Source organism: Mycteria americana, chromosome 3 (genome assembly GCF_035582795.1).
Source record: "Mycteria americana isolate JAX WOST 10 ecotype Jacksonville Zoo and Gardens chromosome 3, USCA_MyAme_1.0, whole genome shotgun sequence".
Classification (NCBI taxonomy): Eukaryota; Metazoa; Chordata; class Aves; order Ciconiiformes; family Ciconiidae; genus Mycteria; species Mycteria americana.
The window spans coordinates 57,165,677-57,180,828 of record NC_134367.1 but is presented as its reverse complement, the minus strand read 5'-3'; the positions used below and the strand labels follow the sequence as shown (position 1 = coordinate 57,180,828).

The following is a 15,152-nucleotide window of genomic DNA, read 5'->3' as shown; positions in this document are numbered from 1 at the left end:
CTTGGCTACACCGTGAGATGCATCAGATGTACAAGCTGATTTCTAATACATAAATAACTAAAAATTCATCATAATATGTCCTGAGAGGGAAAAAAATGAATTGAAGGGAGCCATTATTAGAAAGAGAGAACGATGAAGGTGACTTTGCTATTTTGGCTACTACACCTGGGATAATCCCTTTCAGTGTTGTACAGGATCCCAGTGTAATTCCAAGCAAATAGGCCTTGAACATCCACATATTGAAATCACTAAATAGGTTTCTATATTTAAGTTGGAACAATGTTGCTTCTAATGAAAAACTGTCTTACTAGAGCACTCAGTGCTCAAAAAGTCAAGTTAATGTAACCTGAGTTGAGCTGGCAGTTGAAGGAGAGCAAAATCCTCATTGATCTAGCTTTGTAACTATTACTCTGAACATAAAAGTTCTGGATGTTAAATTGCTTGTCATTCTTGTGGGCACGTGTTAAGCAATTGGGGTCTTTCCGCTTCTTGTTTTTAAGATGAAATCTGAAACTCTTTACATGCTAAAGACCACTTAAGTTCCAGTTATCCATAGGGGTATATTCCAATTTTTTGATTAATCATGGCATTGATACCCATCTGGGTATAAGCCAGCTGAGTCCATAAGACTGTGGTGCTGCAAAAATAGCAGTTTTCTTTTTTTTTTTTTGGAGGGGGTGGGTGTGTACGTGTGTGTGTGTGCTTGTTTTTGCTGCAGACTGCCCATGCAGCACATTTGCAGTACAGCAGGTATACGGCGATCCAGCCCGGGTTCCCACGGCACGCTGAGCCACCGTTAATAAACCTCACACAGAGCAAAGGCGGCATTTGTGCAGCCGCGTCCCCGCTGCTCTGGGAGGAGGTGTTGCTGGGGGCAGGGAGCTGCCTGCGAGCCAGCCTGGATCCAGCAGCGTGCCTGGCTAATGGCCCCCCTTCCCAGCCCCGCAGCACCTGGCAGGCACGGCGGGGAGCACGCAAGCAGCTCTGCGCAAACCAGAGCGGGTCTGACCACGCTGATGTCTCTGGCTTGATGCTGGTCGTGCCAGATGCAGGTCGTCTGGGCGTCGGCACTGTACGATCCTGCTGTGTGAGTTCTCCCGTTACTGTGCGTAACGGAAAACGGGTTGTGCTGCTTCGTGCCTTTGATGTCACTAAAAAAAACAGGGACAGTTCATTGTGCTGAGATGACTTAGACTATATGCTCAATAACGGTATTATCTAAATCAATTCAGTGGGAGCAACAATGCATTTTCCAACACTTTGTTTCTTCTTAACTTCCAGGTTTTCCGAAAAAAGGCAGTGGAGCTTGGAGAGAAATTGCTGCCTGCTTTCAACACTCCCACTGGGATACCTTGGGCGCTGCTTAATATTAAGAGGTAAAACAACTGCTTTTTGGTGACTAGACCATATAAAAAAGTTATGTTGAAACATCTTCATCGCAGAACTATTACAATTGCTGCACAGTTTTTGTCTTTCCAGCTAGGTAAAAGTTGACATAAAATCCTTGGTTCTACAGTTTAAATTAGGAAATTTAAGTAGATATACATTGTACACACAAGAATGCATATAGAAATACATTTATGCACCTCAGAACTGGCTGCTTTTTTGTCAGTATGTTGCCCATCACTTTTCCTCAAGTCCTCCATTGCTTTTAGCGTTGTTATACATAGGGTAAGGGCCAAAGGACATGTGCTACTCTGAAAGGGTAAAGTTTCCAGCCACTTTGTACTAATATTTTTACCTGTTCTCAAATGTAGTATCAGCGTGTCCTTCAGTAGCATATCAAGAAACAAGAGTAATATCTGCTACAAGTGACTCACTGTTTTGCACCCTCTCCCAAGGAGTGGTTTTGCTTTGGCCAGCTGTGCTTTGAAGACAGCTGCATGTTTGCTGTAGGAGATGCATGCTCTCCTGAAGTCACTCTGGCCTCCAGTATCTGACTCAACAGATGTCAGCAATTCCTTGGTCTGCCTCAGGCCTGCTAGCAGTGGTACTGTGCTGGTAAAGAAAATGTTTTCTTTGCACTGCCTGGGGAAGAATATTGAAAGTTACACCTGTGGGGTATATTTGTATATTCATAAGGACACATCAGCTTTTTTCATACTGCGGATAAACCCCAGCACCACCTGCCACAAGAAAGTGAATCAAGGAGAATTTCACATGTGCATGTGTTGGTGTCGTGTGTTGTGGCTTTTTGCGTGATTCCCTCCTTGACAGTCAGCATCTTCCACTGTTCTCTGCTTGATCTGTATTTATGGGTACACCTTTTTCCCAGAGTGGGACGTACATTGGCATGCTTGCTTGGTTGGCTGTGCTTGCTTCAGGCTTCCCAGCAAGCTGCTCAGAGCCAGTCCTACAGAAACCCCTGGTATGTCAGTTCAGACAGGCTTATCTTCTGCCTCCTTTCAAACAGAAGTGAGACGGGAGGCAAAAAGCACGTCTGTGTGCAGGAGCAGGAGGAGCTAGTGCCTCCTGAACTTTCTCGTCATTGAAGGGGCCGATTAACTGCTGCCCAGTGATGATCCTTGGACTTTGACTGGTTACTTGCATGCATGCTAACGATCTCTTCTCAACAGACTTTAATGAGTTCTGCACAAGTTCAGTAGCACAGCGGCTTGAGGTTGGTTGGTTATTTGTTTTTAAGCTGTTACAACAACTTTCGAGTACAAAACCCTAGCATATGTTTGTAATTGCAACACAACAGTACCTTATTCTACATAGTATATGTAAACATGTTTAAGGTATTTCGGCAAAAAATTTGTCTTATATGTAGCCCTTATTTAAATCCCTGCTTATCTACTAAATATCTCAATGGTTTTTGCAAATAGTTCAAATTCTGTGTAGGTCTTTATGATCTTATTCCTAGCTTCTCACAACAACTGCTGTGGTGCACTGCAAATGTCTGCCACAAAGACTACAAGGTGGTGATACAAAAGGGATTAATTTCTTAATCTTGCACCAAAGTGGAAGAGGACCTCTGCTGAGGTAACTTCCTTTGCTATGGCAGGAAGCGTTACATTAAATGCTGGGTTCTTGGTTATTCATTCTGAATCCTTGAGCATCTGTCTAGGTTTGACCTTCAATAGATGACTCTTTCATAATGCTGTGCGTAAACAAATACGCTGTCATCCAAGCTTAGGAAATGCTAAGCCACTGAAGCCTGCATATATTAGAGATCTAATATGCCTCATTTCTGATTAGTATTTTATTTGATTTTATTTTGATTTATGCTTCAAATTGGAGAACTCTCACAATAGACTGTGGGCGTTGGTGGTTATTTTTAAATGACTATTTTTGGATTAACAGATGAGCTGGATATTTGTTTCACTATGCAAATGTTCTTTACAAAACAGATCGTTTTCTCTGCTCATCCTGTATCACCGTAGCCAGACTTGCTCTCTTCTTGGGTGCCTCTGTGTGTAAACGTATATATGTGCTTTTGTCTGAGTGTGTCCTTACATACCAAGGGCATCCACCTGAAGTCTTATACCCTTTCTCTTCTCCATTGTTTTTCTTCATTCTGCTTCTTTCCGCATGACTTAATGACCATGGGACACTTACTGTCTGTTTGTGGAGCCCTAATTATCAAATATATTAAGTAGTTCGCTGTACGATTCTTCAGCTAAAATTATTAGCCAATTCTTGCGTGTGTTTGTATAATTTCCTTTTGTCTCTGAAGTACATTTTAAGTAAATAGATTGGTAGTTTGTACTGGGATTTCCTTTTCTTTCGTTCTAAATGTTTCAGTTGCATTTCCATATTTCTGATGTTCTTGATACTGCTCTGTATCTTCAGTTCATCTTCAACATCTGTTTTTCACTTCTGCTTATACTGCCAAATTTGAAGTTCCTTTTATGGCTCACTTGCTTATTTGAGTAACCAGTGTTGTATAACACTTGTTGACTATTCTGGCTGAAAACACGGGTACAAAGAGAGGCTGCAGAGGGAGAATGTGTATGAAGCGGTGTTGGCTTGACAGATAGGTTGGAGCCTTCCTTTGGGGATAAGGAGCACAAGCTGCCAGAGCCACTTTTATTTACTTACTTACTTATTTATTTTCCTCCCTCACCCAAATCCTTTGTTTAGATATTTTGTCTTCAGTACTTCTAAAACAGCATATATAACAGCTTCTTAAAATACCACTAGTTTATGATCCTTTATTTTTCTTCTCAGTGAGCTGTGACAATCTGGCTGCTTCATGTTAAAATTTTCATTTCCCTTTCTCTCTAAAAAATTCAAGTAATTTATGACTGAGCAATCAGATTGCTTCTGTATTTCTGTAATATGCCTCTCAGATTTATAGAAATAAAAAAACCTGAAATTATAACTCTCTTACTGAGTTAAGTAATCTTAACAAATACACAGCTTGCATCATGTTCGCAGGATCAAGTAACCTTTTTAATGTATCTATTTATTTTTACCCCTGTAACTATTAAAAAAGAAGCTGTGTGGGGCTTGTGTTTATGGGATGATGCCCAGCTGTGAAATACAGAGAACCCAGATTGTTGTTAGTCTGTTGGATCAGTCAGGAATAAACTTCTGAGTATAAGATCCTGTACAATATTTTTTCCTCTTTTGGATGGAAATTGTCTCTTTATTTCGCTTTTTCCCCCCTTTGAAAGCAGACCTGTATCTTTTTTTAGTCACTATTAGTTCCAATAAGACCCCATTACTACTTTCTAATAAGCAACCCAGAAGCATTCTTGTACGAAAGAATATATTGTCCATTGCTCTCTATCCATTGACCAGTTGAATAGTTGTTTTAAGGTTATTTATTATCCCTTATGTGCTACTATGTAGCAATACTGTTAGACATTAAGGTGCCTGGCTTTTTATGAAGAATCAATGTATCATATAACCTTTAAGTGCATCTGAAACTTTGAAAAATAGTTATGCCTTACCTTAATGAAAAAGTTTTTGACTGGGCTAAATAATATTTTTATTTCTGGAAACATAACAAAATGGGAGTGGGTTTTTTGGACATCCAGCCTGTTTGCAAATGTTGTTGTGGCTAAGGGGGGTACTGTGCTTGTTCCCCTGGCTCAGTGACAAAAGTAAATAATGTAGGCATTTATGGACATAGGGACCATGGGAAGTTCCGTATAGACAGAAAAGCTATGAGGTATGGGTGGAGTGGGTCAGAGCAGGGAAGCTTAAGAGAAGCCAGAAAGGAGGAGTTTGAAATAAATTTGATTAATTTGTATTAAAATCAAACCACAGGGAGTGATAAGATTTACTCAACATAAACATAAAATGTTTACTGTGTCTGATGTCAGCCTAGGATTTTTGCCTTTTACACTTTAGCATTGATTATATGTAAATGGTGGACCCGAGTTGAAGTCAATATTACATATTTTATGAAGTGAGATAACAGAGGCCTTGCTAAATTGTTTGAACAAAGTAGTTACTCATTTGTAGGTAACTGGGGATGGAAATGACAAAACTGCAATATTTATGCTATTGGGATGATTTGTCAGCATGATTTTAAAGCAAGGTCCTCTTTTGATTTTTTTTTTTTTTAATTATTATTGGTTTTTAACTTATCATGTTTTGTACAGAATATTTAAGTTATGCCACAGGCCTTCCCAGGCCTCAAAGTGTTCAAGGTTTGAACAAAGGTTTCTTGGAGCTACTGAGCCCTTGGAGCCACTGTGTGGATTCAGAACAAGAAGATACACCCACAGCGCAGCTTCAAAACCAATCTTTTTTTCTCTCATATTGTTTGAAAAAAAGAAAATAACAAGGAAAAATACACCCATAGTTTTTTATTTTGAATGCTTAGTTTTACTACCAGCTAAGATTCCTGTTCTGTGACAGTAGTGCCAAGTAGGATGGCTCTCCCCCACCAGTCTGGCTTGCCCAACAGAGCCTGGCTGCTTTGGAGAGGGAATTTATGCTGAAGTGCCACAGTGTCTGCCAGAGTGACACAGGCACAGGTGTTGTTCTCCTCTGGGGCACATGCTCTGGTATTTCAGAGTACTGGCAGTGTTTTAGGTTGCGGGCATTTAAAGGAGCTTATCTCTCAGCACCTTCCACCTAGGAGGAAATGTGGCTGACAAACCAACCACCGAGGCATGAAATATTGGTCTTTAGACAACAGAACTTGCTTGAAAATATTTTAAAGTTTTCAAAGTAATTCCCAAATTCAAAACATGTTTAAGGTCTCATGTGCCTAAATCACTTGAGGAATAGATGGCCTTCAAAATGTCTTTAGTGTGCTACCTCATTAGAAAAACTCTAGTATTCCTAAGAAAAGATTTTAGCGTATAACAGAACAGTTCTCTTTGAGTTCTGGGACTTCTTCCAAAACATCATAACCAATGCACGTAAGAGTACCTTCCTTTATAGTTTGTAAACTATATGAGCCAGCAGTGTGCCCAGGCGGCCAAGAAGGCCAATGGCATCCTGGCCTGTATCAAAAATAGCGTGGCCAGCAGGACTAGGGAAGTGATTGTGCCCCTGTACTCGGCACTGGTGAGGCCGCACCTCGAATACTGTGTTCAGTTTTGGGCCCCCCACTACAAGAGGGATATTGAGGTACTGGAGCGCGTACAGAGAAGGGCAACGAAGCTGGTGAAGGGTCTGGAGCAGAAGTCTTATGAGGAGCGGCTGAGGGAGCTGGGACTGTTTAGCCTGGAGAAAAGGAGGCTGAGGGGAGACCTCATCGCTCTCTACAACTACCTGAAAGGAGGTTGTAGAGAGGTGGGGGTCGGTCTCTTCTCCCAGGTAACAAGTGATAGGACAAGAGGAAATGGCCTCAAGTTGCGCCAGGGGAGGTTTAGACTGGATATTAGGAAATTTTTCTTCACCGAGAGGGTTATCAAGCATTGGAACAGACTGCCCAGGGAAGTGGTTGAGTCGCCATCCCTGGAGGTATTTAAAGGACGTTTGGATGAGGTACTTAGAGACATGGTGTAGTGGTGGTTTTTGGCAGTGTTAGGTTTATGGTTGGACTCGATGATCTTAAAGGTCTTTTCCAACCTATATGATTCTGTGATTCTGTGATTCTGTAAAGGAATCTTAATGCATTGAGAAAGTTTGAAAATATAAAGAAGAAAGGATCCAAACATGTAAATTCAGTAAACCTTTTTGGACAGCTTAATTCCCCCACTTACACTATCAGAAATGTCCGAAATGTGATTGTTGCATTATTTTGCAAACTTCTCCTAAGCATCAAGTTGTTTGTATGATATTATGTTCTTTAACAGAATTAGTGGTTCATGCTTTTACTTGTCCTAGTGACTCAACAAGCGCTTTCTTGCAGAGATTCAATCAGAATGGCTAATTTAAATTTTTTGTTTTTCACTATTAACTCTAGTGTCTAAATTAAATTTAAAAAAGAAAGACTACAGAGTTAAATAAACTTGTTCCTCAAATTTTACTATCTTTGGCAAAAATAAACCTGTTTTCTAAAGGAGCTTTAAAGAGGAAAAACTTATATTGTCTGCACAGTTTGTCATTGTAGGACCATGCAGAAGTTGTGTTTAGATTAATCTTTAATTTTATCCCTTCTGCCTAACTTGGGCATAATTTTAGAGGAAGAAATCAAAACTACTTAAGAAAAAAAAGCTAAAAGTAGTCTAGTTTGCACGCTTAATAAAGGCTTGGTGTGTGTGGTTTTGGCAAATGCTTCACTGATGTAATAAAGTAAAGTGGTAATAGTAACAAAAAGGATTTGGATATTGTGTTAAACACCAAGATTTCCCCTGTAGCAAAACAGACTAATTGAAACCAGACTTTTTCCTTCAGGTGTTTGGACCACAGTGCAGATTTGTATTAGCACTGGATGCAAAGAGATAAATCCTAGCTGAACTTTACCTATCTAAAAATTGTCTCATGTTAAACATATGTTTTGGCATAGAATGATTTGCCTTCTAGAGATACTGATCTCTTTCCATTGACTAAAGAAGACCTTAGGCAAATAATTGAAAGAACTAACTTTTTGAGTTGAGGAAATTAATTCCTTCCTAATTTATAACTAACTAGTGACAAGGATGATTTCAGCAAAGCGTGTATTTTTTTCAACACTGCCATTTCAGGTGCTGGTTAACCCACTGGTTCATTGCATGATTCATAAACAAGTTTACATTTCTTGAGTCAGTACTGAATGCAAAATAAACATGAAAAATAGTTTTGTGTTTCGGGCATTTTGATATCACCATGTTATACATTGTCTGATTAGCAATTTCGTTGTTTTAGAACATTTTAGAACACCACAGTAAGCATATTGCTTGCCATGTCTTTGCTTCATCTGAAATGAGTAGCCAGTTCTGCATTGCATGACTTGTGCTTTATATTCAATAAGAATCAAATGAACTATTGTAAAATTACATTTCATTAAAAAAAAAAAAAAAAACCAAAAACAAACAAACAAACAAAAAAAAAACGAACAGCTTTCCTTTTTTCCTTTGAGTTTCCATAAATAATTTTTCCATGGTCACACATAAAATTAAAAAAAAACGGTCCAAGAGTGTTATTAAAATTGGGATTTTCTCATTGTAGGTATCAGTACTTGTCAGCGCAGTTTTCAGGATAGATGCTTTTGACCTGCGGTGGTGTCTGATTTGCCATTGAGCAATGCAAAAAATCTAGTTATAAAAATATCAGAAAAATTCTGTAAGATAGTTCAAGCAACATATCTGTTTGGCAGGAAAAAAAAAAAGAACCAAGAATGATATCATTTTGGTGACAGCCCATAATGTTAAGCTGTATTATTCAACCAGCAGCTTGAATTCAATATTGTAATGCTGAATTTGTGTGGGAGGCTGCCCTCTGGCAATAACACAGGACCTATTATTGCTACTGCAAAATATCTTTCTCAGTTCAAGTGCTTTCTTTATAGCCAAAGGAAAGAGACTCTAGTCCCAAAATCTAAGTTTAAACACTAACTCCTTCCCCACAGTTTATTAGTGCACTGTAAAATGAGTATAAATACTTACAAATATTATCATACTACTTATCTGTGTAAAACCCTATGTGAGTATTAGTAATGTGATTCCTTGGCATAAAATGCATGATTGCAAACACTTTCTAGATCTCTGTGGTGCTAACAACAGATAGCGTTCTCTTATAAAACAAAACAAACCTTTTGACAAACAGTCCCACAGAAGCCAGCTGGTTACAGGAAGGTCTTGGTCTTCACTTTGTAGGTTTTGGCCCCCTCCACAGCAGACACTATCTTCAGGGTATCAAAATCTTCCCCAGCTATCATAAATGCTTGTCTTGATGGCTTAAAAAAAGTGGGAAATGGGTTTTTTTGTGTGTTATTTACAAAGAAGAGATGAAAGTTTTCTGCTCTGGAAAGTGGGAGGGATTTGAGTCAGGATAAGCAGGTTGCACTGTTTTGTGTTTTGCTTTAGAAGAAATTGGGAGTAGGAAGTTCCCCCTGGTCACCTATGGCATGTACCAATAGGTGGCACGTACCAGCCAGGTACTTCAAATTTTCTGTTAGTCTGGTTGTAAATTAAGCAGGTCCTGGCTGAAACACGGTGACACAGGGTGGATAGTGATGAGCGTGGGAAGGTTGCATCAGATCCTCAGTTTACTTCCTGATAGTTAAAACTGCTCTTGCTCCCCAAAGAAATCTGCCTGCAAGATTTTGAAATTGCATTTATTGAAAATAGGATTTTATAAATTAGTATATAGATGTTGGTGTTGCTTGTGCTTTTGCTTTATCTGGATAACTGCTGCTATCACCTCAATACTGACAGATAATTGGGAGTTATTTGTATGACATACTTTCCCACTGCCTAGGAGATGCAAGGGAACCCTTAGGGTTGAGTTGCCAAACATATTTGAGAGTTGGAGCTGTACGTAAAGATGTGCAGGATAAGGCTCAGTTCAAAATGAGACACGTTTGTATGTTTTACCAGCGCAGAAGGAACTAGCTCCTGTTACGGTCATTAGGGAGCCAGGCACTACAAAGTAGCTTGAGGAGCAGTTGTCTTGCCCCGAAATAAATGCCTGGTACCTGGCCCGCTGAGCTGCCCTTCCTTGACTGTATTGACTGTGCTGGGAACTCTGACACCTGAATGTAGGCACATTAATCTTTGCACTGGTTAAAGATCATTTCCCTTTCAATTGCTTGTATCGTGTCCAGTAAATGATAATCTTATAATAGACAAAATGGGACTGTTGGAATAGGCTTCCTTCAGAGGGAAGGGAATCAATTTGTATTTATTTAGTGAAACGTATTCGTTTCACTAAATAAATAAAATGAGCACAAACACTTCTCAGTCACTTCCACCGCAATTCAAGTCACCTCGGGGAAACACTTCATCTAAAAATAATAGTTGCATTAGGATTGTTTCTCAAAAGAATTTTCTAAATGAGAAATTGTGCAGATACTTACGAATTATTCACTTTGTGTATTTGATACAATATATGTACATTTGCAGGATTTTGCCTGCAAAATCCATCGCTCCATATTTCATTAGGGAACTCTTTAAATGGCCATGAGAAGGGGAGAGGGGGCATTTACAAAGTGTTTTGCTTGTGTATTTTAGTTCAGATTGCTTTGATACTTCTACCTGGATAAATTCGAAAATGGAGCATGTCATTCTTAAAAATAGTAATTTCAAAACAGAAGGTGGTTGTTGGTTTTTTTCCTACACTAGTTTAAGCATCTTTATGATGTGGTGGATAATAAGGATTGAGTTCTACCAAGCACTATAGTTTGACTGTCTGACTAAATTGTCGGTGATAATATGCCTGAGGGTAGGATATCTGTTCAGCATTACAAGACTGGAGGAACAAGATTTTTACCTAGCATCACAAGTAAGGACTATTTTAGATTCTGAAATAAGCATTAGTTTAAATAGGTGACTAATGTTTGTAGTTACTCTGTAGTATTATTGTCCTAAAAATAATGAGTGTGAAGAAGAGTTGCTAACTACATTTTTTCAGAAATCATTACTGAGAACAGATTCTACTGCCCTCTCCACAAAAGACTACTTTTTTCTCACTAAAGACATTTTTCCCTTCAATACTTCTCTAAGCACATTAACCTTTTAATATGTCTTTCATTATAGACATGCGCACGTGCATATATGCACGTGTGTGTGTGTGTATATATATATAAAAATATGCAAATCTTTATTCATCATTATACAGTTTCTCATTGCTGCTAATACAAGAGGATCTCTCCTTAACCTCCCCCAAACTATAACCTCCCAGCTGGACAGCTGAAACCCTACCTGTAACTGGTGCAGTTGCCATGTGTCGTGTATATCACAAATAACTATTTCACTTATCTGGATTTTAAACTTCTCTTTATAGTACTTCATAATCCCATTAATACTGTGAAACTTGAATTTTATGGTTTTCAGTTTCATTATATCAATGCTGACAGGTGGTTTTTATGCCATTTTTGTAAGCATGTTTACTTTTAAGCTGACTAGTCATAACTGCCTGTGACATCTTTTGTTCTTCTGAAATTCATGGCATATCCATTTTCATGGATACATCAGATACCCTTTCAGCGCAGTTTTCCATTTAATCTTTTAGAGTGACCTTAAAATAACAAATCAGCATAAAATAGGTTATCTTTTTCTCTATAAATCAGTCCGTTATATCAGAATAGTAAGAACATTCATGCAGACTGATTTTTAGCTTTAGTTTTAGGGTTCTTTAACAAAAACTAAAGTTTATTATTTGTTAATTGTTCAGTCAGGTTGAGCATTTGGAGAGATTTGCGGAGTTTCCTTTCTTTTTGGGGATCTTAAAATGATGGAAGGATTATTGGCTTCCTTGCTTGCATAATTGCTGATCATTAGTTGGATTTTCTCAGGTTTATGACCAGCTTCATATATCCAGCTGAATACAGAACACGTCTTTGTTCTTCAGTAATAATCACAGCATTAAATACAGATACCTGAAGTGCTGTACTTGTTACTTTCAGTCTCGGTGTTAGCCAATGTAATGGCACAGTTTTTGGTTGGGCAGCAGCTACGTTGTTTCTCATAGTGTCTCTTTGGCATCGAGACCTTATTTGAATCCTTATTCTAAGTTGCAAGTTTTTATTACCAGCTTCTGAGATCATCCAGTGCCTTTTAGTTGTACATTTTCTGTAAATCAAGAACTATTGCAATCCATCTTTGATCCTGTTCTAATTTATGTATTTTCTAACCCTGCTGCTCCTCTTCCATGCTTGCTGCCCTCTTCTAATCCATTTTTATTTTGGAGGAGAAGCACACCAGTAGTGATTTTCAGCTCTGATGGATGTGTTTTTCTACTGAACTGTGATTCTGCCCTTGCCCCCACATCTTCCCTAAGAGGAATCTGAATCCTGGATGCATCAAGTTTTCCAGATCTGTGGGTTGCTTCTCTGAGTCTTTTTTCAGATGTTTCAGTTTCATAGCTTACGAAAATTAATGTTTGGGAACTGTACTGGGTGTTGTCCCACATATGTCTTCTGAGACTTCTGGGCTGACTGTTTTTCAGCCCCTTCCTCCCTCCCTCCTGTGTTTGAGGCTGTCGAGTTGATCTGCTTCTCTGCCTCTCTGCAGTACCCAAAATGGGACGTATGCTAGAGTTGCTGCCTTAAGGTAAGATGCTTTATGGAAGAGTTGATCCATAAATCCTACTTCTCCTAGTGTGTTATCACGTAATACACTGTTCCTTAAGGTCTTGAATATGTTAAAGTACTTGGATATTCTGGAAGATGTGATAATCAAGCTATTCTTAGGCATATTTGAGTATACATTGGGGGGGGTATATATGTATACACACATATAGATGATTTAGATAGATAGAACATACTTATATTTTTATATGTATATATAACATTTAGCAGTCTAAGGCAAATTGGGCTGCTTTAGGAAAGTTTGGGAGAAAGGATAAATAAAAAAAAGGTTGCGCTTGGCTTTGTTCTTGAAGGCTATATATTCTTTAAAAATCTCTTTTCCTATCTTCAGTTTCTGTCAAATACAGAATGATGTGGGTTTTACCATCCCCTGGAAGACTTTAGAAACATTTAAAAAAAAAAAAAAAAAAAAAAAACAAACCCCAAAACATTTTCAGCCTTCATTTGCTATGAATATTCAGTCTTCCCTTTCTGACACCTAAGCTGACCACGTGAAAACTTCTATTAGATCAGAATAAAATGGCTTCCAAAGAGTGGTAACCTATGATGTCATAATTCTCGTATTTCTGCATTCGTTCTTATCTTTTACAAAGGAGGGGATAACAAGGGGAGAAAAGAAATAATTTTTAAGCAGCAATGAGGCTGGAGAAATAAAACATCTTTCGGGCATAAATGGAAAATGAAAAAAGGCGCATTCATTTTACTTGGTTCTCCTTTCCTCACAAGAGAACCCTTGAATAATCCTTTCCGTTTTATAAAAACACCTTTTGATACGGACACAGAAAGATGTATGCTGCTTGAATGCTGCATTAATTATCTTTGCAGTATTTATAACTAAACACTCTTGATTAGAACTCTGATGAACTTGAGTCTGTATCTTTATAAAGTTGTTTTCCTTTACTAATTATTAAAATTTTTTTCAATTTGAGCTCTGTGAAGGCCAGACACATACGGAGCACTTTTAGTGGTTTCTAATGACAAAGTTAGCTGATGAAAAAATTTTAAAAGTCTCAGCAGTGAAGTCTTTTAATAATGCAACTACAAGTAAAACCTCTTTTCTGGTTGAAAATATATTGAAATACTATGCACCTCTGAATTTTGTCATTAAGAAGATTCTTTAAAAATTCATTTTTAAGCTTATGTAGTTTTTCTGCTAACTATATTAAGTCACATTATAATTTATAATTTATTTGCCTTATTACAACACTTCATTAAAATGTCGGAAGATACAGCTTCTAGGCAGGGTATTACACGAAGAACTATGCATGAGGTGCTTTTCACATATGGAAATAGCTACAGCAGTTCTGTTCTGCAGCGTGAATTAACAAAGATTGATTGCAATCTGTTTTTATTAACTCAAGGAAGAAAAGCAGTGTAGTGATATTAAGAAAATTAATTATAACTTTCTAATCTGGTAATTAACGTGCAGCTGGGCATGAGTGCAGTTAGTGCAATTCAGTGATTTGGCAGTTCTGACAAATTAACATCATCTGTTTTAAGGTAGACAACTGGTTTTTAATCTTTGCTCAAATTTTTATAATCTTTTCCATTTTAGAACAGTTTTAACAATTTAGATGTTAGATATGGCCTTTTACTGTAATAATGTGAAGTGAAGTTCAGTTGTATCTTTTAGGACTGAAGTTCAGTTGTATTTTTTAGAATGCTCTTTTATTCTTTTCCAGTGTTGTACTGAAGTTTCTTATGAAGCAGTTATATGAAACAGTGATTACTGGTAATTGACCTGCATATGTTGAATAATCTTAAAAAGCTACTGAGAATTTAATGTACCCTGTAAATTGAGATGCTTCCAATTAAATAGAGTTCTTAGGATAATCACTTTCAAAACTAATCAAGTAATATAACTATGTTACTAAAACTCTTATTGACTTAATTGTGACAAATTAATAAACGTAACCAATGCAATTACTGTAATGGTCGTATTAGTTTGCATTTTTCATAACCTATCTACAAATGTTTTTCAGAAACACAAAGGGAAAATAGAAATTACCTAGGTGTATTGAATTAGCATGGCAAGGTGACTTGAGCGGGGGAGTGCCTGTGCCCTTCTTGCCTTCATTTTGAGGCATGAAGGTTATTGTGGATCACCCCATGTTCAGTGTGTCTCATCTATTACAAAATCAAATGCTACTGAACAAAAATTAGAACTAGGATCCTAGCAGTGGAATTGATAAGCGAAAATGCCCTTAAGCAGTCTGACTGGTTTTGCTACTATCAAGTTCGATCTTCTAAAATACACCAGTGAACAAAGCATTGTAATCTTGTCAATAAGGTTTATCTTTTGTGTTATTTTTAACAACGAAATGGGAAAAAGCACAAAGTATCTATGTAAATCAGACTCTGAAAACTGTCCAAAACTACTCAATATCCTTACACTGTCAGTGAACAGATGGTTAAAAAAACCTGGTTTGTTTGCATAAGACTTTCTGGGGGCTTCCTTGTCTTCTTTAAGGGCTTTTGTTGTTGTTTAAGCATTCATTAGGAATGCATTAGAGAAGGCGCTCTGGGAGACCAAAAGCCAGGAGTTTTCAGCCTAGTTAATCTGTCCTTT

General features: G+C 37.9%; 1 protein-coding gene across 1 annotated transcript in view; it reads left to right on the top strand.

The window, feature by feature from the left end:
• MAN1A1 (mannosidase alpha class 1A member 1) overlaps nt 1-15,152 on the top strand; it is a 156,442-nt gene that overhangs the window by 87,133 nt on the left and 54,157 nt on the right. The window contains exon 5 of the mRNA XM_075498646.1: nt 1,282-1,376. Within this exon, the coding sequence (XP_075354761.1) occupies nt 1,282-1,376 (95 nt within the window). The remainder of the gene's footprint in view (nt 1-1,281; nt 1,377-15,152) is intronic.